This window comes from Tripterygium wilfordii, chromosome 10 (assembly GCF_013401445.1).
Source record: "Tripterygium wilfordii isolate XIE 37 chromosome 10, ASM1340144v1, whole genome shotgun sequence".
Lineage (NCBI taxonomy): Eukaryota > Viridiplantae > Streptophyta > Magnoliopsida > Celastrales > Celastraceae > Tripterygium > Tripterygium wilfordii.
The window spans coordinates 3,313,522-3,340,358 of NC_052241.1; the positions used below are offsets into that span (position 1 = coordinate 3,313,522).

At 36.1% G+C, this 26,837-nt stretch overlaps 2 protein-coding genes across 3 annotated transcripts; both read right to left on the reverse strand.

Moving 5' to 3' along the window:
• Nucleotides 1–9,194: 9,194 nt before the first annotated feature.
• On the reverse strand, nt 9,195–14,971 carry LOC120007923 (secretory carrier-associated membrane protein 1-like). Of its 2 annotated transcripts, XM_038858410.1 has the most exons (13): nt 14,657–14,971; nt 13,835–13,900; nt 12,757–12,858; nt 12,592–12,654; nt 11,360–11,393; nt 11,147–11,269; nt 10,803–10,865; nt 10,620–10,713; nt 10,434–10,479; nt 10,286–10,353; nt 10,006–10,054; nt 9,784–9,849; nt 9,195–9,697 (listed from the first exon to the last, which is right to left on the reverse strand). In XM_038858410.1, exons 1-13 carry the CDS (start codon nt 14,708–14,710, stop codon nt 9,611–9,613), a joined length of 915 nt encoding a protein of 304 aa, XP_038714338.1. In that variant the 5' UTR covers nt 14,711–14,971; the 3' UTR covers nt 9,195–9,610. The 2 variants fall into 2 exon arrangements, with proteins under 2 accessions (XP_038714338.1, XP_038714340.1); XM_038858412.1 differs by lacking the exon at nt 13,835–13,900.
• Nucleotides 14,972–15,685: 714 nt separating this feature from the next.
• On the reverse strand, nt 15,686–22,102 carry LOC120007747 (protein STRUBBELIG-RECEPTOR FAMILY 3-like). The gene is made up of 17 exons (XM_038858160.1): nt 21,820–22,102; nt 21,506–21,699; nt 21,160–21,289; nt 20,993–21,064; nt 20,670–20,735; nt 20,514–20,585; nt 20,343–20,414; nt 20,180–20,251; nt 19,942–20,007; nt 19,732–19,797; nt 19,002–19,411; nt 18,500–18,921; nt 17,859–18,130; nt 17,435–17,573; nt 16,781–16,917; nt 16,540–16,696; nt 15,686–16,177 (listed from the first exon to the last, which is right to left on the reverse strand). Exons 2-17 carry the CDS (start codon nt 21,645–21,647, stop codon nt 16,082–16,084), a joined length of 2,391 nt encoding a protein of 796 aa, XP_038714088.1. The 5' UTR covers nt 21,648–21,699; nt 21,820–22,102; the 3' UTR covers nt 15,686–16,081.
• Nucleotides 22,103–26,837: the final 4,735 nt, after the last annotated feature.

Genomic DNA, 26,837 nt, shown 5'->3' on the forward strand with positions numbered 1-26,837 from the left:
CCACCACTACTACCCTCCTTGTTGGATGATCCAAAACAAGGAAAACACCCCTCCCATATCATATCCCAACAAATCAAAACCCCCCAACTTCACCGAATTAGAGCATGATCAAACCTGTGTACTTCACAAATTCGGCCTTATCCAAATTCACCCTCACCCGGGAAGCCCGTGTTGTCAGGTGGAAGCCATGCGGAAGAAGGCCATGTCGCAGAAGAAGGGATTTCCCTTGATTTTACCAAATTGGGTATTTGATGAATTGGGATTGAAATAATTGTTATGATATGAGTTTTAATGATGAAGTGTGCATTCTATATGTTGATCAAAATATGTGTTCTATGTTTGCTATGCATTCTTAATTATATTATGAACTTGTTTCTATCCTTTAATGCTTTAATTTGCAAGGCTAACAAAGATCAAGACATGAAGCTTTTAATCAAGCTTACAAGTCACTAAGTTTCAGGTTCCAGATTTCACTATGAATTGTCTTGTTGTTTTGGCTTTTGCTACTCTTACACAAGTTAACATCTCACAAGTTGTCACCCTATAAAGTCAAAGCTTGCTGAAATTCAATGAATGAGTCCAGAAAATAAAGATTAGCAGCTGATTTGAAATGACAGCTAGCAAAGCATGTTGAAAATTAAATTATGAAGACTTTCCTAGCACCTACAAACATCACATGTTCAAGTTACTGCAAAAAGTTAAAGATGGCTGCAATTGTTGAAAAGAAAAGCAATGAAGTAGGTGAAAGAGACAAGAAGTCAAAGGTGGATGTAAAAGAAATAAAAGAGATGACATAAGTTGTTGGAATTATTGAAGAGATAAGAAGAAGAAATAAATGGAGAAGACAAGAAGTAAAAGACAGCTGCAAAAGAAATAAAAGGGAGCTGAAATATTTCATATTACAAAGCTTTAGAGGTCAAAAAGGTATAGCTCAATGCAACGGACACATTTAGGAATTCTAGTGCATATAAATGCTCATACATACTTCATAGAAAGACACAGAACTTGATTCCAATTCTCTGAGAGTTTTACAAGCATTCAAGCCTTCATTCTTACTCAGAAAATACTCAAGCTTCATTGTACACTCCTTGATCATTATAAGGTCACTTTGTACACACAATTAAAAGTCTAAGTGTTTGTGGTCAGCTTACAAAATCACAAGAAAGTGAGGCTGGCACTTGGTAAGCCAAAACAACCATTGTAAAAGTGAAGTTGGCACTTTAAACAACAGCTGGTGTAAAGAGAGAGGCTTGGCTCTTCAACAAGCAAATCATAGTGGATTCAAAATATCAAGGAGGAGCCTTGAGGAGTGGATGTAGGACTTTACAAAGCCGAACCACTATAAATCTGTTTGCACTCTCTTACCCTACTCTTTACTAATTTATTTGTGTGTGTGCTTGTTGTATTTAATTCTAGTACTTGATTCCTACTTGAAGTAACCTAGACCTCGTGCTTATATTCACTAATATCAAGTTTCTATAAGATTTAAAGTAATCTGAAATCAGCAGGTTTAAACTCAAATTTGACATATTTTTAAAGGGTAAAACAATTCACCCCCCCTATTGTGTTACCTAGAGTCTTTCAATTGGTATCGGAGCAAGGTTTTAAATTCTCATAAGAACTAACATTCTAGAGAATTAGATGGCTGAAGAGTTTGGAATGTCAATTAATAAACCACCATTCTTTAAAGGAAAAGACTATGCTTTTTGGAAAAATAGAATGGAGATTTTTCTACAATCAAATGGCATTGAGTTATGGGAAATTGTAGCAAATGGACCATATAAACCAACAAAACAGATCAAGAAAGGTGAAGAAGAATCAGAGATTGCTAAACCTAGAAGTGAATGGAGTGAAAATGACAAGAAGTTAGTGTCCTATAATGCAAAAGCTAAAAACATATTACATTGTGGACTAAGTAGACAAGAATATAATCATATTTCTACATGTGTAACAGCTAGAGATATATGGAAGAAATTAGAAGTTAAGCATGAAGGGACAAGTCAAGTTAAGGACTCTAAAATAAATATTCTTGTTCATAAGTATGAGTTGTTCAAAATGGAACCTCATGAGTCAATATCTGATATGTATGGAAGGCTTACTGGTTTAGTAAATGATTTAACTGCTCTTGGTAAAGTGTTTTCAGATGCAGATCAAGTTCAAAAGATCCTAAGATCTCTACCTAAAAAGTGGGATGCCAAGGTGACAGCAATTCAAGAATCAAAGAACTTGAAGACATTACCTCTTGAGGAACTCATTGGTTCTCTAATGACTCATGAGCTAAAATTGAAGGATAGAGAAGTAGAGGAAGAAGAGGACAGCAAGAAAAGAACTACTGCACTTGCTGTACATAGTTCCCATGAAGATAGTGAAGATGATAGTGATGCTGATACAGCTTTGCTGGTTAAAAATTTCAAAAAATTTATGAAGTACAGGAAGAAGTTTCCTAACAGAAGCAAAAGAAATGAAAAAGGTAAAACAATTGATGAAGTTGTTTGCTTTAATTGTGGCAAAGCAGGACATGTTAAAAATGAATGTCCAAGGAAGAAAAGAGCACACTATAGAGATAAGAAGAAAGAAGATAAGAAAGCACTTAAATCTACTTGGGATCTAGATTCTTCAGAGTCGGACCAATCTGATAATGAAGATATCAGGGCAAACTTTTGCCTAGTTGCTAAGGAAGAAGCTCATTCTTCTGCAGAGGTTAGTGAATCTGATTTGGACTCTGATTATGATGATATTTCTATTGATGAATTATTTAAATCGTTCCAGGAAATGTGCAATCAAAATGAAAAACTTATCTTTGTAAACAAGAACTTGAAAAAGGAAAATACTAGCTTGAAAGATAAAGAGAAAGCATGTCTAGAAGAAATAAGTAAATTACAAAGCAAGCTTAACAACTTAAACATAGAACTAGAGGAGCTGAAAAATTTTAAGGACATTACTATGCCTGATAATTCAGATTTGCTAGAAGAACTTAGATGTCTAAAAGAAAAAAACAAATGCTTAGAAGAGTCTTTTAAAAAATTTTATGCTAGTTCAGACAAGCTTGATAACATCCTATCTATGCAAAAACCATATCTAGATAAAACAGGGATAGGATACAATCCTACTAAATTGAAGGAAACATTATTAGAAAGAAGCAAATTTGATTTTAATGCCTCTACCAGCTCAGTAATTAAAAATTCCAGATTCAGGTCAAGAACTACAAATAAAAAAATTGTCCAAATTTGGGTTCCTAAAGGAACATATGTTGTTGATACTAACCACCAAGGACCCCACAAAGTGTGGGTACCTAAATAAACACAAGTTTTCTGCAGGTTTGTCTAAAATCAAGCCTTAAAGCTTGTGAATGGTTTCTGGACAGCGGGTGTTCTAGACATATGACTGGAAATCCAAAATTGTTTTCGTCCTTCACAAAGAAAGAAGATGGAGGATATGTAACTTTTGGAGACAATGCAAAGGGTAAGATCCTAGGTATAGGGTCTATAGGTAATCTCTCTTCTTTTTGCATTGAAAATGTGCTCTTGGTAGATGGTTTATCTTACAATCTATTAAGTATTAGTCAATTAACAGATAGAGATCTTAATGTGTGTTTTTCTAAGAAAAAATGTCTTATAACAAGTGCTGAAAATGTCACAGCTTTAACTGGTTTCAGAAAAGGTAATGTTTATAAAATTGACTTGGAAATGTTACATGTAAGTTCTGTAAAATGCTTAGTTGCATCTGAATTAGTAATTGAAAATTGGCATAGAAGACTTGGACATATAAGTATGAGCACCTTAGCTAAATTGACTAAAAGAGGGCTAGTTAAAGGAGTTTCAAATCTGAATTTTGTCAATAATGGTGTCTGTGATACTTGCACAAGAGGCAAGCAAGTGAAAAGCTCTTTTAAACCTAAAGATGTAGTTTCTACTTCAAGGCCATTACAACTATTGCATTTGGACCTTTTTGGTCCTAGTAGAGTAAAAAGTCTTGGTGGAAAATCTTATGCTTTTGTTCTAGTTGATGACTATACAAGATTTACATGGGTTCTATTTTTAGCACATAAAAATGAGGCCTTAACTGAATTTTCAAAACTAGTAAAGAAATTGCAAAATGAAAAGAGTTGTTGCATATCTAGAATAAGAAGTGACCATGGAGGTGAGTTTGAGAACAATGAATTTGTAAAATATTGTGATGAACAAGGTATTTCACATAATTTTTCAGTTTCTAGAACACCACAGCAAAATGGTGTGGTGGAAAGGAAAAATAGAACTTTACAAGAAATTGGAAGAACTATGATGCTTGAAAACAATTCACCTAAGTATTTTTGGGCTGAAGCAATAAATACAGCTTGTTATGTCTCAAATAGATTAACAATAAGACATATTCTTAAGAAAACCCCTTATGAGTTGTGGAATGGAAGACCTCCTAGAGTTGATTATTTTAAAGTTTTTGGATGTAAATGTTTTATTCTAAATACCAAGGATAATCTAGACAAATTTGATTCCAAATCTGATTTAGGTATCTTTCTAGGCTACTCACTGGTTAGTAAAGCCTATAGGGTGTTTAATAAAAGAACTAAATGTGTTGAAGAAGCAATACATGTTAAATTTGATGAATTATCTACTCTAACACCTTCTTGTGAGAAAAATATGGATATAGTAACAGAAATTGCAGAATTAACAAACAAAGAAAAAGCTGGTACAATTTCTCCAGAGAAGGAAGATGACTCTGAAGAGGAAGTTGACATTTTTGGAACAAAGAAACAAGAAGAGAAAAATGAGTATAAAACTCATGAAAGCACAACTTCAATACCAACCATAGTAGTGGATCCAAAGAAACCAAGGTACACAACATATCATTCACCAAAAGAAATAATTGGTGATGTACATGAAGGAATTCAGACCAGAAATTCCAGGTTATCATCTCTTAATGTTTTCAATTTTGTTGCACTCATTTCTAAGATTGAACCTAGGAATATAAGTGAAGCTATAGATGACAATGATTGGGTTATTGCCATGCAGGAAGAATTAGATCAATTTCAAAAATGTAATGTATGGGAACTAGTTCCAAAACCAGAAAATAAATCAATGATAGGTACTAGATGGATTTATAGAAATAAAATGGATGAAAGTGGTGTAGTTACAAGGAATAAAGCCAGGTTAGTTGCACAAGGTTATAATCAACAAGAAGGCATTGATTTTGGTGAAACTTATGCACCCGTAGCTAGAATGGAAGCCATAAGACTATTAATTGCATTTGCATGTTACAAAGGAATAAAATTATTTCAAGTGGATGTTAAAAGTGCTTTCTTGAATGGAAAAATTAATGAAGAAGTGTATGTTAAACAACCACCAGGGTTTGAAGACTTGAAACATCCAGATTATGTTTTCAAATTAAATAAAGCTCTTTATGGATTAAAACAAGATCTTAGAGCCTGGTATGAGAAGCTGTCCAGCTTCTTAATTCAATGTGGTTTTAGCCGTGGGAAAATTGATAACACTTTGTTTATTAAGATTAAAGATCAAGATATACTACTAGTACAAATATATGTTGATGATGTGATTTTTGGAGCTACTAATGAGTGTATGTGCAAGGAATTTGCTGCAAGAATGCAGGGGGAGTTTGAGATGAGCATGATGGGTGAACTTACCTATTTTCTTGGCTTACAAGTGAAACAAACGCCTAAGGGAACACACATCAATCAAACCAAATACATAAAGGATCTTCAGATCAAATTTGGAATGGACAAAGATAAACCTTCTCCAACTCCTATGGCAACTACAACTAAACTTGACATAGACTCAGAAGGCAATGAGGTAAATTCAAAACTCTATAGATCCATGATTGGATCTTTGCTATATTTAACTGCCAGTAGACCAGATATCATGTTTAGTGTATGTTTGTGTGCTAGATTTCAATCAAATCCTAAGGAATCACATCTAAAAGCTGTCAAAAGAATTTTTAGATACTTAAAAGGTACCCCTACTTTAGGACTATGGTATTCTAGAGAATCAAACTTTGATTTGTTTGGTTTCTCTGATGCTGATTATGCAGGCAGCATAATTGATAGGAAAAGTACCTCTGGCACATGTCAATTTCTAGGAAGAATGTTAGTTTCCTGGTATTCTAAAAAGCAATACAGTGTGGCTCTATCAACCACAGAGGCAGAATATGTAGCTTTAGCGGGCTGTTGTAGTCAACTATTATGGATAAGACAACAACTAAGTGATTTTGGACTCACATATTCAAAAATCCCAATTATGTGTGATAACACAAGTTCAATCAATCTATCAAACAACCCTGTGCATCATTCCAAAGCCAAACACATAGATGTTAGGCACCATTTTATCAGGGACCATGTCATAAAGGGTAATGTTAGCATAGAATATATTGACACTACTCACAAACTTGCTGACATTTTTACAAAACCCTTGAATTTTGAGAGATTTAAATTCTTAAGACATGAACTAGGATTAACTCAAACATCTTAGTTTCTACCATGCATCATTTCAGGGGGAGCATTCAATATTATTCTTTTTGATTATTCCAAAAAGGGGGAGAAACATTGACAAACATCAAGACTTAAATCTGATTTAAGTCATACATATTTTGGCATCATCAAAAAGAGGGAGAATGTTATGATATGAGTTTTAATGATGAAGTGTGCATTCTATATGTTGATCAAAATATGTGTTCTATGTTTGCTATGCATTCTTAATTATATTATGAACTTGTTTCTATCCTTTAATGCTTTAATTTGCAAGGCTAACAAAGATCAAGACATGAAGCTTTTAATCAAGCTTACAAGTCACTAAGTTTCAGGTTCCAGATTTCACTATGAATTGTCTTGTTGTTTTGGCTTTTGCTACTCTTACACAAGTTAACATATCACAAGTTGTCACCCTATAAAGTCAAAGCTTGCTGAAATTCAATGAATGAGTGCAGAAAATAAAGATTAGCAGCTGATTTGAAATGACAGCTAGCAAAGCATGCTGAAAATTAAATTATGAAGACTTTCCTAGCACCTACAAACATCACATGTTCAAGTTACTGCAAAAAGTTAAAGATGGCTGCAATTGTTGAAAAGAAAAGCAATGAAGTAGGTGAAAGAGATAAGAAGTCAAAGGTGGATGTAAAAGAAATAAAAGAGATGACATAAGTTGTTGGAATTATTGAAGAGATAAGAAGAAGAAATAAATGGAGAAGACAAGAAGTAAAAGACAGCTGCAAAAGAAATAAAAGGGAGCTGAAATATTTCATATTACAAAGCTTTAGAGGTCAAAAAGGTATAGCTCAATGCAACGGACACATTTAGGAATTCTAGTGCATATAAATGCTCATACATACTTCATAGAAAGACACAGAACTTGATTCCAATTCTCTAGAGTTTTACAAGCATTCAAGCCTTCATTCTTACTCAGAAAATACTCAAGCTTCATTGTACACTCCTTGATCATTATAAGGTCACTTTGTACACACAATTAAAAGTCTAAGTGTTTGTGGTCAGCTTACAAAATCACAAGAAAGTGAGGCTGGCACTTGGTAAGCCAAAACAGCCATTGTAAAAGTGAAGTTGGCACTTTAAACAACAGCTGGTGTAAAGAGAGAGGCTTAGCTCTTCAACAAGCAAATCATAGTGGATTCAAAATATCAAGGAGGAGCCTTGAGGAGTGGATGTAGGACTTTATAAAGCCGAACCACTATAAATCTGTTTGCACTCTCTTACCCTACTCTTTACTAATTTATTTGTGTGTGTGCTTGTTGTATTTAATTCTAGTACTTGATTCCTACTTGAAGTAACCTAGACCTCATGCTTATATTCACTAATATCAAGTTTCTATAAGATTTAAAGTAATCTGAAATCAGCAGGTTTAAACTCAAATTTGACATATTTTTAAAGGGTAAAACAATTCACCCCCCTCTTGTGTTACCTAGAGTCTTTCAATAATGATGTGGCATTTCTTTAAAATTATGAATTATATATGTGGATATGCCACACTGTCATTCTGGTTGCCACATATGCAAAATCCGGCGCTCATTCGTCGGAACGTGAAAATCGGGACATAAATGAATGGTATTTTGAAACATTAAGGATATTTGGGATAAATTTTAAATGTTAAGGATAGAAATGAAAAAAACGTGAAACTTCAAGGATATAAAGTATAGTTTAGCCTTTTATTTTGTTAAAACTGTAAAACGTTTTAACCTGAATTTATTAAAACTAAACGTTATGTCGATTGAAGAGTCGTGTCGTTCTGATTTTTGGTGAAGAGACATATTTTTTCAAGTATTATAAGTAGAAGGACGAGTCTCCATGCAAGACACGATTTGAGAAAGACAGAAACAAGTATTGCAATTCTTAGTGTTCTCCTTATAGAGGTTCTAGACTATTTTATCTTGGAACCGGCGTTGTTGTCTACTGTTAGCACAAAATTCATAGACAGAGCCACAAAATCGTCTTAAACAAAGCGACCTAATTCATGACTTGATCATCATTTCATACTTTGTCCGATTTTTCTTATTTGCAGAATTTCTAGGCAATATTTAATCAGTTTTTGTGGTAGTGCTTCAACAGAAATGACATGACAAATGAGGATGTTCTTGTTGTCCAGATATATCGAAAGTGCGGGCCGAGCTTCTTGTGTCCTTGGCCCATGATCGTATATACTCCAACCAGGAAGCATTGTCACAAACAAATGGCAAGCAATAAACATCGGATTCTCAAGGTTCAAATTCGTTGATGAGGGTCTTCTTGCGCCATTACCGCTCTATTGCTACGCTGAATCTAAAAAAAGCCAATACCCAAATCAATCACAGAAATCCAAATTCTCCAGCTCTGCAAGTTCGGCTTGCTTTTCCATGCGATTCAAATCCTGAACTCACTAGACTGGACGAATATCTCCAACAATGCACTTGAGATTCGACCTTAAGGGGATACTTTTAGATTGAAGTTGCAAAGAGCAATTTTCATGTCACTGAATCTTTTGAAAATACAGAACTTGGAAGAGAAGATACCGATCTTCTTTTATGGTGGTTCCTCACAATCGGTACCTTAAGTTCATAGTTAAAATGGTTCACATTTGAGAAGTTACAGTTTGGGATCAAAGGAGAGAGCTACTTTAGCTTTTAGGCCCTGTTTGGATTGAAAAAAAAAAAGGAGTCGAAAGTAAAGTTGAGCAAGTGTACATCTAGGGTAGCAAGGAAAACAGTAACAGGATCAATTTATGGGGCGCATCAAACAAGAATATATATAACTATAATACAATATGACGATCTAAAGCAACATCTATAGGAGCAAAGGAAACAGTAAATCTCATCTAACTGGTTCTTCTGTTTACCAAAAGAGAAAAATGAAAAGAAAAAAGATAAACCTATGAGAAAAAAAATAATACTATAAACAGGAGCATCCTATGAAAGAAAACACACTCTCTTAACAGATCTATACCACTTTTTTCATTCATCAAGAATGATGGTTTCATATTAGTCAGTGAACACATCAACAATGCTGAAGATTAAAAACAAGCGATGTATGGAATCCTCGGGCGATTGAGATTCCTAATGCTCCAGGAGAAATCCAAGTAAAAGTCCATCCAAGTGTACATCTGTCCATTCCATATTAGACATGTCATAGTGCAGACATCATGGTCCTTGTAGCAGCCTCACGCTTAATCTCTGCAGCTTTGCCAGTGCCTCGGAAGTACATGTAAACTTGCTGCAAAATGAAATTCAATGAGACCAAGAAATCAGAAGCAACAATTACGAAGCAAATACCTTGAATCGATTATAAAAAATGTGGACCTGAATAACCCAAATACTGAGCAGGGATTCAACGCAAAACAGTCCAAATCCAATGAAGTAAAATATCTGCAAATAAAGATCAAGTTCTACGAGTTTCAGACATGGAAAGGGCCAATCAACATCAGATCATTTAAATAAATTGTATACGAGAAGTAGATTCGAAACTTAAGTTCCAGATGGAATAAGGAGGTCAATCTATGGCACCAAAAGGTTTGAACTTACCCCAACCAACGCATTATTGCCCAGAAGATCTATTGCAGGCAAAATACCCCTGTCGAAAAGATCAGGCCAAAAATAAGTAGAGTGAAAAAGGACTCCAACAATCAATGAATTCAATATCAAATTTCCCAAAAAAAGTCATGGTTATCAAACAACATAAGAGATGGGACATTCCATTCTTCGTGACATTACAGCTACTTTCTCTGAAACTTGGCAAAATAAATTTGCAAGAAAGTTGGTATTGAATAAAATTTTTGTGAATGCAGATGTCTATGAAACTTACGCGAGGGATTTCCCCTTGAATATAATTGGAGGAGCGACTGCGGCAAGGATGCAAAAGCCAATATGAACCTGCAAAAATACATTAGGGAGCAAAAGTGAATATCTACAAATTAATAAAAATTAAAATAATAAGAACAAAAAAAGATTACCAGGTAAATAAGGAAAAACCACCCAAATTTCAGAGCACTATCAGTCCTGTAGAAGAACATAGTTTTCATTAGTAAAGATATATCAGGTTTTGCAGAAAAGATAGAACCCCATATTGCAAATGAATTCTACTGCACAAGGGGTTGAGAATAAAATTAAGAGTCCATTTAGGAATGCCCAAATGATACCTCATGGCACGGTAGAGGGGGCGATACCACAATACGTAAGCCCCCGGAACCCCTGATATAAAGTAGATGATAGCAAGAAACCATATCGTTGGACCTACAAGAGAAGACAGTTCAGACCAAAAATGTAGCAAAAGGATGTATAGAACACACACTATGGGTCTATCTATAAACTTCAGTAACAACCTTCTCCTTTGATCCAGGCCGTCGTCACTGCCACAATATTCCACAACAGACACAAGCACAAACCTGCAGATCAGCAATTTCAGACATTCACGTTGGTATGATCATGACAAATCTGTGTTGTTCAACAAGAGACAGGATGCAGAGTTAACAAAATCAACCTCAGCCTGACTAGTACCCAACTACCAAAGATTCTATTTCGTAAATTAAACAGTGTTAACAACAATTTTCTAACTTATCAAATATTAAAAACTAAAAATTGAAGAGATTACTACAGTAAGTAAAAAGTAAGCAGCAATAAGTATTCAAAAGATGACTTTCAAAATATAAGGCCGCCATTACCATACCCAGCAAAGTAGTAAATGCAACGTACTGCAACCTCTGCAGATGGATTGGTATTTCATTTGCAATGTCATGATGGATAATGGGTAAAAATGGTGGCCAATTTTTCTCCTCTATGACAATTCCAGCTGTCGGAATAAAACAATTTATGAACAAAATGAGAATATATCCTTATAATTGATCAAAGACAATACACACATAACAATTGGCAAATATACCTCGCGATATTGCATCTTCTCTCCGTTTTAATTCCTGCACCAAGACATTAATAATTACTTGGTATAGGATAATTCGTCTAGAAGCAAAAAAGAAAAAGCAAATTTACTATCAACACATCTAATAATAGTTCAGATATAGATTTGAAGTTATAACTTTGTGATGACAACAGAAGTCCTCATCCTTAGTGATATGAATCCTCCAGAAGCATGTGCATTCCCTCTCAAGTCTCAACATATGCGCCAAGAAAAATCCCTTGTGACTGACCTTAAGAGTGTGTTTGGACTTTGGATTGAGGGATTTAAGGGCAAAGGGAAGAGAAGGGAAATGGAGTTTCCTTCCAATTCCTTTGTCCGGATAGTTTAGAAAAAATTAAGTGGAGGGATTTGGAGAGAATTGTGGGGGAAGATTTCATTAAATATTTGCCAAAATACTTCCAAAAATGAGGTCATTTGGAGGGAAGGGCGGGTTAATTAAGTTATTTATATGTTAAAAAACCTATTTTACCCTTGTACACAATAATTTAACATAAAAAGTAAGGATAAATTAGTAAATTAAGACAATTTTCTTTCCTTTCTTTATCTATCTATCCAAACATGAGAGAGGGAACTTCCACTCTCTTCCCCCCCTTCCCCCCAAATCCCTCAATCCAAACACCCTCTAAGAGCTTAGAATCTTTAGGATTGCCAAACTCACATATCAATTCTTCTATCCTATGGGGATTACATTTCCAATTTATACGACAACAAAATAAACAATAGAAACTTCTGACAAAATCCAATTATGTTTCCAATTCATACATCCACGACAAAATATACAACAGAAACTTCTGATAAATCCAACGAAATACTTCTAGCACTAATCTTCATCGTTTCATTGCTTAGCCAAATGTATGATCAAAGTAAAGTTAAACGAGTATCATCTTCCATAAGTTCAATTACAAATTACGTATCTATAAAAAAGAAAAAACTATGTAATCATTGACTATAAACCCTAACAGATTCTCAAATCATAAACCAGCCATTACTAGAACCTACAATAGCACAAGCAGCTCCATTCATCTTAAGTCCTAGAAAAATGACATGGATAAAAACAAAGAGAAACATGATATGAATCACAACTAGACAAAACACCTGATTCATACTCAACCATATCAATAATAACTTGAGTTTATAAGACGTAGATTTCAACATTATTAAGCATCCATGTTTGCAAGCTAGAATGCCACAATCACCTGCTCCCTCTTCTTCAGTTCAGCCTCTTTAGCTTGGAGTTCCCTCGCTTTTGATTTAAAATCCTGGAGATTGAAATAGAAAAGAGAAATCACATCAATCATTCATATAGGACATACAGATCATGAATAAGAAGAAAAAAACTACTCTAGAAAGTCCTGGAGCACCTTTCCGCTATCAAGAGGAATATCAATTGTTGAACCACGATCATAAGGTTCAGGAGGCAGAGGAGAAAGCCTTGAGTTTGCAGGAGGAACACTTCCAGGATTCTAAGAATTATGTGAAAACTCAATGTTTGAGACACAGAGTTAACAAACTAAGCATACGAAAAGAAAAACAAAACAGAAGATAAGGAACAAAATCATACCAGTAATCTTTCATAAAGCATATACATGAATGCAAACTATTGATAATAGGCAACTAAAAGTTTGAAGATAAATGTATCCATTAGATAATCTAAAACGCAAGCTAAGCAAGGGGAAAATATATACTCTGAGAAAAAGCCTGCAGCATCACTGGCATGTCATCCTACTCAGGTTCCACATAAACTAAATTTGTTTCCTATGTTCCAGAGCTATACATAAAATGCAGTTTGTAAAGCTATTGTCTATTTATATACAGAAGCTACTGACCAATAGTGGAAAGAGAGAAACTGAAATTTCTAGGCAAGATTGAGATTTTTCCCATATCTCCTCTGAGACATATTGCCAAAGGAGGTCTTGGATTGGGTTTCCAGGGGACACTACAAAGCCAAGTTGAATATATGAAGAACATGTATATATCCGAGAAAGAACACTGCTTTCATGTTGCATCATCATCTTAAGTTTCTGACCATGACATCCACTTCTCATACTCAAGAAAAAAAGATCACTACAAACATTAGAACTTCCAAGAAACAATCACCGCAAAGCCACAACTAACGACACAACCTGCAAAAACTGTAATAACACCAATCCCAACTACAAAGAACAAAAAGAGGTGGAAACACTGAAAGTAATCTACTACCTAAATAGTAAATAAAAGCCCGACATTTTCCAGTTCTACGCAGTAAGCACTAAGTAGTCCAAAAAAATTTCTTTTTTCAACGCATCCAAAAACCTTTCAAATAAAAACAACCCAAAAGAAACTGAAAACATCTATACATCCACATTTAACCAAAAGATAAAGATTAACAGCCTACTAAACAACTGCGATTCCACTTTACAAAGTACAAGGTGAAAAGAGAGAAGAGGGGGGCAAAATTACCGTCATATAAAAGGGACCTCCTCCATAACTAGGTTGCCCGGATCCTTTTCCTTTGCCTGCTTGGTCCTGTAATTAAGCAGGAAATTCCATTGAATAAATATGAAAAACTATTGCTAATCCTTGGGTATACAAAGTGCATGTCCGGTGCTTGTCTCGTGGCAAAATGATGCACAGTCAATAACCCAATACTCCATGAAAATTAAAACAAAAATTCCTCCATTTCCAAGATTACGTCCATCAAGTGCAACTAGGAATATGAAAGCACAAATTATTCGTTCATAATGTTCAAGCTGCGTGTTATTAATTCAAAAACAACAACTAGACCTTGCTTTCTCAAGTGATCATTGATATTCAGCAGCAAGCTGTTATCAAATATATTAACCTACGGTACATGAGTACAATCCAAACAGAAATACCTGGCCCAAACTTTATACCGTGTAGTACTGCCATTCTATTTTTCAAAGAAAAAAGAGGTCATGCATGGAATCCAATGCCACTTATCCTCTAGATTTCCCATATTTTTCAGCAATAATTGTAGAATTTAATTAAATGGATAAACAAAATTAAACACAAGTACCAACCACCAAAAACCTATTCAAAATCCCTCCACAAACGAGCCTCAATGTAACTTCTATAGTCAAATGCACAAAACAGATCTAACGATTCCGAGACACAAACATTCAACAACAGGGAAAAAAAAAATTCCATCACTCGAATCATATAAAAAATATTAACAACACAGTCAAATCACAAATATGATATCTACAAAAGGTGTAAGTAAACGGTTACGTGTTCCACAACATAAATAGGTGCACAACTTACCGCGAACGGATTCACTTCTTCTTCCTCGAAAGGGTTAGATTCGTAGCGAGTCATGGATGCAAATCAATAGATCTAAATTCTGATAATGAAAAATAAATGGCGTAGACAGAATATGCGGATTTGGGAGAAAATTTTGGATTCAAAATGACTGGATCGGGTGGAGAATTGAGAGCGTCGAAGACAAGAAAAGCAATGGTTAGGGCTTTGGGGAGGGGGAGAGAGAGACACAGGTTCTTAGAGTAATGGACGGCTTCTGTTTTCCTAGTCGTGGGAAAAACGGAATTAAGGAAAAAAATTATAGCATTCGCGCGTGAAGAATGAGAGAGGGAAAAAGTCACCGAAAAAGGAAACACTCAGATTATATAAACCGGCTCTGTCCGGTAAAAATAAGGTGGTTAATTTTTAACGAGTATCCTTAGGACATCTGTTATCAATAACTTGAAAAAAAATAGGAAGGGAAAAAAAGTTGCTTTTAATTTTGAGCGTATGTCCAACATGTTTAAATTATTTAGTGGAAATTTTAAATTAGTGTAATAGCTCCACCAAATGGAGCTAGTATTAACTATTAACTAGCTAAGGGAATTCTAAATATTAGAGAATGACATGTAAATTGGATCAAAGACCAAAGCTCAACACGTTGTTCTCCGTGAGAATCGAACTAACTCTCGATTTCATACGAGTTGGTGTTAAAAAGAATCACCAACTACACTATCACCAAAGTGATTTACTAAACTTAAACATGCTCAAATTATAATAATTTTTTTTGAGTAGCCAAATTATGATAGCCATTTGACAAAAATAGTGAATTTGCTGATAACAATGTAGTCATTGTTTTCAATTGAGATAAATGTGTCACTCTCGGTTCGGAGTCAACCTAGTTTTGCAGCACCTGCAACATTATTTTATTAGCCATTTCCAGTGGAGCAGTTGCGCAAATGACTACATTAAAAATTATATAATAATATCATTGCAAGTTCCTTCACCAGTTGCCAGATAAATCATGCCCAGAAGAGCCACAGATGACAGATAGAAACTGGGAAGAGGACCAAGTGCTTTTGTTACATTTAAAAGCATCCACAGATAATACAACAAACTTTCATTGGTAAGAGATGTGAAAGAATACATGAAACATTTTCTGGTAAACCCTATCCAAGCAGGTCTCAAGAAGCAAAAAAAATGTATGAAACAATTGGGTTAGGACATTTAACTGTGACAAAGGCTGTTGTACAATTAAGGAAACAATCGAATAACAAATAATCGACCAGAAGACTTGGAAGCAAATGCAATGGATGTGGAGCTTTTGGGTATGTTGGGGCCCTAGGGGCATATGTCGGCAGCTTTTTTACAGACAGTTGCACCACAATCTTGTGTTGAAAATTTGCAGATCAAATTTCTGCACTAAGTCAATATTGGTAAGCCATGAAATTAATTATCTGTCTCATTGCTCGAGCATTCCCTTCGCATCATGTCTCTCAGATCCTGGACGACTTCAGACATTGGTGGCCTGAATTCCGGTTCAGACTGCAACAACGTAGACACTGAGTGAGCAAACTTAATGATGCCAGTGCTTACCAAACACATGCATATGAATTCGACTGAATCATTCCCATGCTTGTTAATCTGCAGAACTCAGCTAAACAGGCAAGAGCTGAAGCATGCCATTAATGTCACGTCTCGTAGAAATTGACAAGCAATTTCCTTTTAGTTTCTCACACACGTAACAGAATTCCTAGTGTAATGCTCAAAAAAGCCAAAATCCAAACAAAACAATAGATGACTTTCCAGGCCTATAGACACAATTACTCCGTCAACCAATTGCAACTTACATGAAGCATCAAAGCAACAGTCTCAATACCAAATATGGTGAAGACTGAAATTCTCACCTGGACACACCGGGAAATAGTATCGGCAAAATGTGATAATGATTTAGCAGTGTATTCTCCATTAAGAGAGGGGTCAACCATCCTGGACAATGCATCAATGTCATGAAGCTGGGGGATGGCCCACCTCACCAGCAATTGCTCCCCTCGATTTCGTGTCCTAATTTTTTTTTTTTGGAAAAGCAGATGTCAGTTGAATTCAAATGAAATTCCGTTTGGAGACAATATGGTTTCACTTTATTACCTGTCATACGACTTTCGGCCAGTTAGAAGTTCTAACAGAACTACACCAAAGCTGTAAACATCACTCTGATAAGTATAAATTCCCGACTCAAATTCAGGAGCTCCATATCCATAAGTTGATAGCAGATGTCCTGACAACTGAAAGCAAGCAAAATAATTCAAATTACAGAGCTCAATGACAAGAAATATTCATATCACCTAGCCCAGTCTCATAATATCAGTGCATTATCAACTCTCTCAGTTTCAGAAAGAAGATATCTCTAGTGGAATTTTGAAGACTTTGTGTGAGTTTCCTGACATCGCAAGCCGGAAATCCGTCACAAGGATTCACTTGAGCCAAACAGAAAACCTAAGGAGTAAGGATGGTGTTTAAATTGAAAGGAAAATAACTTCCAAGCCTCGTATCAAAAAAGGAGTATAATCAGTCAAAGGGCCCGTATTCACATTTCATTATACAATAACTTCTTAACATACTATGGGTACATAAACAAGTTCTATAGATATTATGTCATTTCAAATATACTCATAAATAACTTTCCAGAGTTGCATCAAGCAACTCAGAGAAAAACTCTCTGCATTTTTTAAATTGCTCAACATTCGTCACAGCAACTACATATAGGAACAATAAAGCTGAAAGTACACACATACGACTTACCTGACTTACAGAGCCTTTTGATATTAATGGAGCCAAGCCACAGTCAGAAACACGAATAGAAAGGTCATCATCAAGAAGAACATTGGCAGACTTGAAATTTCGATGAACTACAGGCGGCTGACAGATCTCATGCAAGTATCTGGAAAGAAAAAATAGCAACAAAATCAGAACAGATATTGCAATGGTGGCTTGAGCTTCTATTCCTTCCAAACAATTTATTATCAATCATATTTCGTTTTCCTTTCATGTTATAACGATAAACTACAAATTAACTGTCTCAGCATTTCCTAATTAATTGGCTCTTGTTCTAGCAGATATGGGAGGCACTAACTGACCCCATCAACTTAAAGACCAGTAGCCAACTACTAGTTAAGAACTTAGAAATTGAGTGAGGCATTGACATTATATTAGTTGTTTGACTCACTCTAAGGCTCTAGCTGCTCCAAGCGCCATATGAATGCGGGTATTCCAAGAAAGTTTCTTTCTCAATTCATCATCCGAGTGTAGAGCATCCTGCAGTGTCCCGTTGCTACAATATTCATAGATCAGAAGTCTTTGACCATGCTCAGCACAGTAACCCACAAGCTCAACAACATTGGCATGCCTGATCAGGTCAATGTTGTTAACCAGCTCAAGAAATTCATCATCTTTCTGCTGATCTGAAACCCTCTTGTCAAGCTTTTTCACTGCAAGCAACTATGAAAAGCCCCAAAAAGGTCAAACAAGAGAGAATCTGCAGTAATCCTTTAACATATTAGAAAATGACTGCTCAATCAAAGAAGATAACACCATATGGAATGTCTGCAGCAACAAGACTACCCATCCCCCTAAGTACTAGTAATAAATAAATAACAAGAGTAAGAAAAATAATTTATGCAGAAAAAGAAAATGAAGCTGTTGAGAGATGCAATAGAATACTAATAAAACTGATGGAGACTATCAACCAAGCACAGCAATATAATAAAGAACAAAGGGGATGATAAGTCCAAAAGATTCTATGATGCTCAATCGCCACAAAAGAAACTTCCAATTAAAAACCAAAATAATTACAATCAATAATCACACCTTTCCATCAGGAAGCTGTGCCCTATAGACATTTCCCAGCATGCCTCCTCCAATAAGGTTTTCTTGTGAAAAGCTGTTCGTATATTGCTGAAGGGCAGCAATTGTGAAAGATTTTGCAGAAGTGATGATGTTGGGAGCTTTAGAGGAAGGCTTTGCTGTTGTTACTTCTGCAGGCACAATGGGCCTCACAATGACCTTCTCAGCATGGGGTGGTGGAGGAGGGGGAGGAGGTGGAGGAAGAGGAGGTGGCATCAAAAGCATATCATATTCGCTCATGTCTATCGAATGATCCTCCCGCTTTGGCACCGCACTCATCCGTCGAACATTTCTCTCTTGCTCATTCTGTTGCTTTGGAGCAGCTTCATTTCTTCTTTTTCCTATTTGATGATCCTCCTTTGGACGCATAACCGCCACATTTGAAACTGCCATAAATTTTCAAGTTAGTGATGAAAAGCTAGGTTTGCCACAGTCCATAGTGAATAACTAAGTGAGAACATTTTACCTTTTTCCATCTGATTGGTTGATTGGGCCACTGACCCACTATCCCTTGGATTCTCTCTACGGCCGCCATATGCCCCTACTCTATGTTGCTTAAAAGCTCCATCAGCCTCTTCCCTTCGCACACTACACCTTGGCATAAAGAGCACAAGTCCTAACGCTATGATTATGAACAAGATCACCCCAGCAATCGATACCCAAACTATCCTTTTTTTCGTCCAAAACTCTCTTGTTCCGCCATTTGATTCTTCTGAAGAAGATGGGCCATCGGCATCTCTCCAAGGAGTATGCCAAAAAGATGGTGCCCCAGGAGGTGTTGGTGCTTGTGGTGGAACTGTTGATGGAGACAGCAGTGTTGGAGATGGGGGGGAAGGTAATATAGCAACAGTGGTATTAAATGGGTTACCATCTTTTCTGCATAGCAGATATTACCATCAGCTAAAAAGTTGTTAGTCAGAGGGAGAAATCGTACTGAATTATGCTCTCCTCTCACAGGGTACAACATCTAAAAGAATTCCATGAAATCAGAAGCTACGTATGTCCATTATAATTAACATTTAGCTAGTCAATCCGTAGGTGATTTTCTTCGTAAAATCTACACTACTAATGATCTCCCATATTGTGGCATACACATATATATATGAATGCATGCTTTGACGGGCTTTATATAAAACCTACAAAACTGAGGATCTCTTCCTTGTGTGATATAAACCAAACCATTTCGCACTTCTTACCTGAAAACGGGGATGCTTAGTATTTTATCAGGTATGGGACCTGTGAAGAGATTATTCTCAATATTCCTGATTAAAATAAGACAAGAATCAATAAATTAAAAATCCAACAAAAACTACTGAAGATGCACAATGAGTTCCAACTTGTGAACTACAATAAAATTTGATAGTTCATTTAGAGAAGAAAATTAGAGAAATGAACAAGAAACATACAAATCTCTCAAGGGAAGGTCTTGCAAAACATCCAGGGTTCCAGACAACTGATTTTCCTGTAAATGTCTGCTAAGGTGAAGTTAGATTCCTTCATGGAGATACTACAGGGTACGTTATCTTCTGCTTCCATTTTTTTCGTTTTCTTTTTTGAGAAGGAATAGCGTACCCTTGTTCAAAGAGATAATCATAACAAAGAAAAAAATTCATCAGAAACACCTCAATGTGACAAGAAACTCACAGGGTTGTTAGACTTGATAAATTTTCCAGAGAGGGAGGTAGTTCCCCGCTCAAATTATTGCTGGATAAATCTCTGCAAAAGAATGAATGGATTTATCAAATATACTTAATATGTGAAAGTAAACCTACAAATAAAATGCTTGCCAGATTCGATGGAAACTAACAGATTGATCAATCCTGTAAGTATCTGAAAGGCATCTGGTATCTCTCCACTTAAAAGGTTGTCATTTAGAGACCTGAAAGGCTTTAAAAATTAAAAATTAGGGGTGAGTTCTATAAAGAACGAGAGTAGAGCTTGTTGAACATCTGTAAAATAATAGAAATTACAAACTTACATGTCTGTCAATAAAGTCAAGGAAGATAAAGAATCTGGGATGCTTCCAGAGAATTGATTTGCAGAAAGAAAGCTGCAGAGGTAAAAATAATCACATCAAGCTGGCATTAAACCAACATAGAATAAATCTTTTACTTCACATCAAGCTAAAACATACAAGTTTTGCATGGTAACCGGCAAATTGGATGGAATACTCCCTCCAATCTGGTTGTTGCTCAGATCTCTGAAACCAACCAGGGACACAAAGATAGTGATATATATGCATATATGGCGTCAAGTAAACATGTAATAAAAAAGTTTCTCTTGTTTTGCATGTGTATCGTTTTTCATTTTTTTCTTCAAATTAATTTCCATTGCCAAAAGCGAATCCATCAAGCCAATAAAAACTAAACTTCAAATTTCATATGCCTAACCAAACACATAAAGTTAACTAAAACACAAATGCGTCTGTGCACAGGGCTGACAGGGGTAAATACTTACATTGATTTAATTGAAGCAAAATTTCCTAAGTTATCACCGAGTTCTCCTCCCAAATTAGCCGCATTAAGAACTCTACAAAATCGAAACAAATGTCCGGTTAGAATACTAAATATTCGACAACTCTGGGAAGCAATGGAAGTATATAGTATGGGGAAGGAATACGATACATGCTCTGTATGTCAGAACCATTACACGCTACGCCTTGCCACTGTTCACCACACGGGTCGCCTCCGCTCCCAACCCAACCAGGAAGAACAGGAGATCCCATTGCAGTGTGCAGGCTATTAATTGCAGCAACTATTTTAATCAAAGTAATGCAGGTAACAAGAGTCAGAGCTCCAGCTTAGCATAAAAAACTAGGATAAAAAATAAATGCAGAAGAGACATCAAATAATTGACCAAATATATCACAACAAGCACTCAATTATACTTCAATTCTCTTCTTATTTCCTACATTTTCCCACAAACCAAACAGATCAAAGGAGACAGTAAACGCAAGAAGTAAGCCCTCACCATCACCGGGGTTAGTGACTCCAAGCGATAATCGTGCCGCGTATATCAACAAAAAGGACACGAATAACTTTGTACAGATCTCTAAATTCAAGTAAGTTGTACTAGATCTCTTCCCTCCCATTGATCTCAGACCCAACATCATTCTCCAACTCAGCTCTTCTGCCACAACATCGATCACACATACACTCTCCAATCTGAAAACACAACCCAAAAAGAACAAGAAAATGGATAATATAAAGTCAGTGTTCCACAGTTGGCGATCTTATCACAACCTCAACAATTCAACAAGGAAAAAAAATGCAAAAAGAAATTACCAAATAAAAACACTTGCGTATAAGGGGTGGGTGAATAGGTATTGCACAAAGCTAATGTTGACCGTAATTGAGGGGACTGAAGCCAATAACGAAAAAGGCGGACTAGACTTACAAGTAATTAACAGCAAAACTTCGGAGTTAAGATTCAGTGAATTTGGTCAGAGAGGGAATTGTATTACAGAGAAGCAAAAAAGGTTTACAAAACTTGTGGAAAGAGCAAGACGAAAGCAGAGAAGAGAAAAAGGCAATGCACAAAAGGTCCAGAGAGAGAAAGCGATAGAGATAGAGAGACGTTCTATTCAGACAGTGGAACTCTCTTTCCACTCTCTCTCTCTGAAAACGAGAAACAAAGACTGCGTGCGTGTGTTTGGGGTTCCTGGGGGCCCAGCTGTAGTTTAATCGTATGATGGGTATTGATCTTCACAATCGGATGACCAGCAATTAAACCATCTTTATATTCATTTTTTAATGAAATTAAATCACAAAAGACGTTGACTTTTCCCCAAAATCCCTCTTCGTCGTTCCCTGTTCTTTTGGAAAACTCGTTCCCTCTCTTCCGTTGTACGATTTTAGAGATGCAGAACTCGAGTCCCCCCTCCTCAATTGTACGATGTCGGAGATATCTCAAATGGAGTTCGGTGTCAATATGCCAATCGATATCAGACAATAGTTCTCTCAAAATAACGAGTCTGGTAATGATACTGGCCTTCCCACTAATACTGGATTATGATTACAGGGCAAAACCACTAAAAGACTGGTAATGGTTTTTTATATGTTTATTTTACACAAGACCTTGATTTTTGAAGATTTTCAAAAGGTTTATTGTGTAGATAAATAAGTAAATTATCCAGAAAAGATTATTGAGGAAGATGGGGATGGAAAGCCTAAAATTCGGATGGAGTTTGTCAATTTAGTAGAAGCTTGGGAATTTTGGAAGACGATTGTATATAACTAAATATAACAAGGTTTGTGGAGGTCAAGTGATGCGTCTTCAATGAGAGGTTCTTCATTCCTTGAATCCCAAGAACAGGATTTGGGAATCCTGTTCAACTCAAAATCAGAGAATCAAACAGAGAATTCCACTCAAAAGCAGTTCAACTCATGAGTAGAAAGAGGCAATGTTTGGCAATTTCCACTCTAAGCATCCAATTCAATTTAATGAAAAATTCTCTGAGACGGGGAATCATATTGAAAAAAATTAGATTGGGGAATCAGCCTGATGACTCTCAGGAGAAGTCTGGTAGGTCCACACTCTCATGGCTTGTGCAGAGGCGGTTCAACAGGAAAACTTGAAGCTCACGATGCATCGGTGAAACACGTCGGGATCCCAGTGGCTTCACAAGCCAACGCGATGAGGAAGGTCGGATCCTACTTTGTCGAATCCCTGGCTAGCCGGTGGGTGGCAGTTGGTGGTCGTGGGTCCGTCGCCTGAACCGTCCATGCGCTGCCGTGGCCTGAGATGATGGGGCGACAAGAGGAAATATGATTTAGGGATTTTCGCGAAAGTGAATTCCTTTAAGTGATTTAATTTGATCAAAAAAATATTATAAAAATAAATGAATTGTTGGCCATCCGATTGTGAAGATCAAAACCCCACCATACGATTAAACTACAGTTGGGGTTGTTGTAGCAGGAACCCGTGTGTATGAGTGTGCGCGGACGTCATACATAAACATACATATATCCTTATAGTTTCTGGGAACGTTAACGTACCGAATTCACGCTCTATAAGAGAGCATGTAGAGAAAAGGTAACTGTGAGCACGTGAGAGTGTTGTTTATTCGTGTAAAGTGCGCGTGATTTTGGTTAAATAAAACGAATATGCTAAACTTCCATATATTTAGAGAGAGTAAACCATACTTTCTATACTCAACGTTGCACGATTTTCTCGTTTCTGTCTTTAAAGTTTAAAATTTACCCCACATATCCTTAATGTTACAAAAAGCAAGTCGTTTATGTCCCGAAATCAATTTGTCGATGAATGGCAGTCGGAGTTTGCTTATCTGACAACCGGAGATCCACGTTGGTGTGTCCACGTCATTATTTTAATTAAATAATTTAACACGTCATTTTTTAATAATAAACAAATAAACAAATAAATTAGGCACGAAGCCCTAATTTCTTTACAAAACCAACAATTATCTTTGTCTTGTCTTATACCCACGATATAGAGATCAGCTTTGCACAAAAAATCGCTATAAGAGTTCAGAATTTATGAGGAATGGACGACGACAGCTTCAATGGAGTTTAGATTTGGTAAATAAATTCTACCCATCTTCGTTATTATTCTTCTACGTCACTTTCTATCATTGCCCGTTTCTTTGTTGGTTACGAAATGGTGAGAATTAGTGACATTGATGAGAATGAAGAAGGTGCTCTTGCTGATGAGGGTACTGTCATTTCTGGTGTTGGAGAAGACATTGTAGTGAGCATTCCGACTCTAGGTGATTCTGATTTTGAGCTTGGAGATGTTCCAACTGAAGAGGATGATGATGAAATTGAAGGTGACATGTTCATTGATGTTGGTATTGAGGCTGAGGTAGAGCCAATAGTTAATGGTGATTCGAGTGATGAAGATGGAGATGAGGATAGTTTCGAGCCCATCATTGACTTAGATATAGGACTGAGTGATGTGGACATTGATGAAGAAGAATTGGAAAGCTTACCTAGTGAGGAAGAGAATGATGTTGAAGTTATGGAGAAAGATGAACCTTTTCCTACTTACAAGCCTCTTAAAGACATGTCAAATTTTGAATGGGAAATTGGCATGGTGTTTACTTGTTGGGAACAATTTGTGGAAGTTGTGGGCACATATGCTGTTAAGAAATTAGGCCTTCGTTCCTAATTTATTTGTTTATTTGTTTATTATTTATTATTAAAAAATGACGTGTTAAATTATTTAATTAAAATAATGATGTGGACACGCCAGCATGGACCTTCGATTGCCAAATAAACAAACTCCGGCTACCATTCATCGAAAAATTGATTTCGGGACATAAACAACTTTTTTTATAACATTAAGAATATATGGGGTAAATTTTAAACTTAAAGGACATAAACGAGAAAAGCGTGCAACTTTGAGGACAGAAAGTATGGTTTAGCCGATTTAGAGAACTTGCGATGGTGTTAATCTAAATGGGCATGGGTAGGGTTTTGATGAGGCATGGATACAAAAGTGCACAACAATATAATTTTGTTGTCCCAATTTTATTGGGAACAACATGGGGCAAGGGAACCTTGGTGACTTCCTTGTTGGCTTCAACACATGAGGTCCACTTGTACCACACTCACAACTATACCAAAAAGCAATACTGATCCCCACATCTATTATTCCAAAAATCAAACCAGAAAATTTACACAATTGTACCAATATATTTTGTTGGCCCAACCATTTTATAAAAATAACTAACCATATCAGCAAAAACACATTCCCCAATATATTTTATTGTCTCTAACAAAACCACACCGTTGTGGTTGCTCTTGTCCATAAAACTCCATAATCTAGCTGGCACAAGTCAGATGCTAGCTAGATAAATTGTTAGAAGTAAGCTCTCACTTCTCTCTCACGAGTTCGAAGACTTCAACTCTGATTTACTTTTTTCTCTCTTCTACTTATTTTCATTAGATTTATTTTTTTTCTCTCTCATACTTATCCTCAATTCAGATTTATTTTTCTCTCTCTCTCTCAAAGTTGCCCTCGCAAATAAGAACTGGGGCCAACTAGCCAAGAAAGAATAGCAGTTGCCCACCAACCCAAACAAACCAAGCTGTGAAGATATGACTGTCTCATTTTACACAGGTTCTAATTACATTGTTTCGATTGATGATTACATAGTATATGGCCTTGATTACATTGTTTAGGTTGATAATTACACAGTATCTGACCTCCAATCTACAATTCGTTTCCAAATTTCCAAAATCAAATAAGGAGAAAATAAAATATACAACTAATTAATAAAATTAGAAAAAGTGGTATGTTGCATGTTTCTCCTTCTACAAAAACAAGTTATTCATTCTTCTCGGTGATACCACTAAATAAAATCAATTTTTTTTGAAATTTGATAGGAAGTAGACTGCTCACTCTCTTCCCTTGCTTTAAAAAGTCTCACATTTATAAATCTTTGAGACCACCACCAAATCTCCACTAGTGCTTCTCGACGGCTTCCTCATCACCATCTAACAATAGTGTCGTCGTCTTCCTCATCACCGGATTTACGGCTTCATCTGTAGAAGACGAAGAGAGAGAGAGGGTTTGCAGATGGAGAGTGGTTGGAGAGAGAAAGGTTGCAAATGAAAAGTGGTTGGAGAGAGGGGGGTTGCAGATGGAGAGTGGTTAGAGAGAGTTGTTGTAGATGGAGAGTGGTTGGAGAGGTACTAGATTTATGAGAAAGAAAATTTTGAATTTCAAAATATTATTTAGTTTTAAAACTACCATGTCATTGTCATATGTAGCATGCCAGGTGTATTAAGGACAGTTAGGTATGTTTGATTATGTATAACTAGTACTACCGAATAAAAAGCCAACTAGTATTTCTTTTAGGATAAATGTCATGGACATCTCTTGTGGTTGAGGTCATTTCGACATGAACCCCAAGTTTTGAATTTGAAATATTTACACCCTTTGTGCTTCTTCTTTTTTTTCCCGTGTCATGCCTGATCCCTCCGTTCTTTGATTGTCATTTGACTAGCAGTGTCGTTTTAATTTAATAAAATTGTAAAAAAAACCCAAATAAAATAATATTTACCCAAACACCAGTTGTCGCTACTAGGGTTGTCAAAAAAACTGTGTCAAATAGAACCGACCGACAAACTGATCGGTTGGTCAGTTATTGTCAAATCTATATTAGTGAGGACCGATCGAAAAACCTAAAAAATCGATCAAACCGTCAATATCAACCGATTGATCGGTTAAATTAAGTTTAAAAAAATCACCAAAAAAAAAGACCGAGGACACCCTTGGTGGCTACCGAGACCAACGCCACAACAAAGACACTTGTAGCTATCAGAGACCATATTAT